We start from the raw sequence: 1,829 nt of genomic DNA, 5'->3' as shown, positions 1-1,829 counted from the left end.
TGGCGATTCGTGCCTGCTGGGCTCACAGTATGTGGGAGACGCGACCAGCTGGAAATGTAGCCCCAGCAATGCCACTTGTAGCTAGATGGTTTTGAGCAAGGTGATTCTTTTTTCTGAGCGTCACTTTCCAGGAGGGGGCAACAGACCCTCAAAGACTGAATGAAATAGCTGGCACCTGTCTCATTTAGTCAAGAGATGCTGAATGACTTACCAGGTGTCCCATTGTGGATCCTGGTTGGGACAGAAGGGTGCCGGGGTCGGGGGAGGGGGGGGGCTTTTGCATTCAGTCCTGGTGGCCCTGGGAAGGTGTAACTGCCCTGGAGAGACTCCAGCTGCCTTTTGTGCTCCCCAGGTCCGCCCTGTGCTCTCTTTGGAGCTGCCAGCCCCCAGCAGAGCCTGCACTCTTCATGGAAAGCCCCGCGCGGTTCCCGTGGTGATGGCAGCTGACAGTGATGTGAAGATGCTGTTGAATTTTGTCAACCTGGCGTCCAGTGACATCAAGGCAGCCCTGGACAAGTCGGCCCCCTGCCGCCGCTCTGTGGACCATCGCAAGTACCTGCAGAAGCAACTCAAGCGCTTCTCTCAGAAGTATTCGAGGTTCCCTAGGGGCCTGCCTGGCAGGGTGATGGAGCCTCATCTGCCCAGAGGGCCGGAAGAGAGGCCTGGGCAGCTGCCCCTCCACCCGTGCCCTGAATCCAGCCCTGGTGGGGATGGGTGCTGCAAGGAGAAGGCCCTGGGGACCCCCTTCAGGGAGGAGTGCCTTTCTAAGGAGCAGAGCTTTGGGGGGCTGAATGCAGAGGCTGCTAGACCTGGCCAGGTGCCCATGAGGAAGAGACAGCTGCCTGCTTCATTCTGGGAGGAACCAAGGCCCACCCTGAGCTACCCAATGGGGCTGGAGGTGGGCCTAACCCCCAGAGAGGCATCTCTGTATGAGAATAAGAAAAATTGCAAGGGTCTTGAGTCCCTGGGGCCTGAGACGGCTCCATTGCCCATGTCCCCAAGGGTTCTAGCTGACACGGAGCCACTCAAGATGTCTGGGGTATCTTTGGTAGGCAGCCTTGATGCCTGGAGCTACTGCCCATTCCAGTACCATGGACAGCCCATCTTCCCCAGCCTTCCAGGGGTCCTGCCACAAGGTCCAGTACCCAGTCTGGGCTTGTGGAGGAAAAGCCCAGCCTCACCAGTGGAGCTAACCCACTTCTGCAAGGATGTGGACAATCCAGGGCCCAAAGTGTACAGACCCGTGGTTCTGAAGCCTATTCCCACTAAACCAGCCATGCCTCCACCCCTCTTCAATGTCTTCGGCTACCTCTAGCTGGACGGCCTTAGCCCCCTTTGTTGGCCTACAGGAAGGGGTCTCTGATAAGCTCTCCAAGTGAGAAGAGAGCAGGGTAGGGGTCTAGCCGGGCTGCTTCAGGGAGGGGGCTCCTCAGCCAGGCATCTATTTGACTCTTGCAGTCTATGGGGCCAGGCACAGGAGCCCTTCCCCAGGAGACGGGTCTCCCTCTCCCTGTGGAGACCATGGGCAATGGGACCCTAGTCTGCAGCTGCCCATTGCACGCCTGTTCAGCTGCCATCTGCTGGGGGTTGGGGGAGGGCATCTCACTTGTTGTTTTTGTTCTGTGTAAATATTGAGAAAGTTAAAAAAAATAAAGATTTTTTTTGCAGTTTCTACCTCTTGGGTGTCATGAAGTGGGTTAGTTTCCAGATGCAGTGTCCATATAGAGGATGGCTACAGGAAGGGGTGGCTTGTAGCCTCTGAGATATCTGGAGATGGGTGCTGAAGGCCATGGCTCAATTCATAGGAAGCAGGTGGGAAGAGATGGGGA

At 56.8% G+C, this 1,829-nt stretch overlaps 1 protein-coding gene across 1 annotated transcript; it reads left to right on the top strand.

Annotated features, from left to right (window-relative positions):
• Positions 1–401: 401 nt before the first annotated feature.
• Fam181a (family with sequence similarity 181 member A) lies at positions 402–1,461 on the top strand. Its single transcript, XM_075948085.1, has one exon. The coding sequence runs from the start codon at positions 437–439 to the stop codon at positions 1,313–1,315; it is 879 nt and encodes a 292-aa protein (XP_075804200.1). The 5' UTR covers positions 402–436; the 3' UTR covers positions 1,316–1,461.
• Positions 1,462–1,829: the final 368 nt, after the last annotated feature.

The sequence above is a fragment of the Microtus pennsylvanicus genome, chromosome 14 (assembly GCF_037038515.1).
Source record: "Microtus pennsylvanicus isolate mMicPen1 chromosome 14, mMicPen1.hap1, whole genome shotgun sequence".
In the NCBI taxonomy this organism is placed as follows: domain Eukaryota; kingdom Metazoa; phylum Chordata; class Mammalia; order Rodentia; family Cricetidae; genus Microtus; species Microtus pennsylvanicus.
Note: the sequence above shows the minus strand (reverse complement) of the source record. Positions and strands in the feature narration are given on the sequence as shown.

Bases quoted from the DNA above. Each gene is read 5' to 3' on its own strand.
- Fam181a (XM_075948085.1), top strand. From the start codon at position 437: ATGGCAGCTGACAGTGATGTGAAGATGCTGTTGAATTTTGTCAACCTG.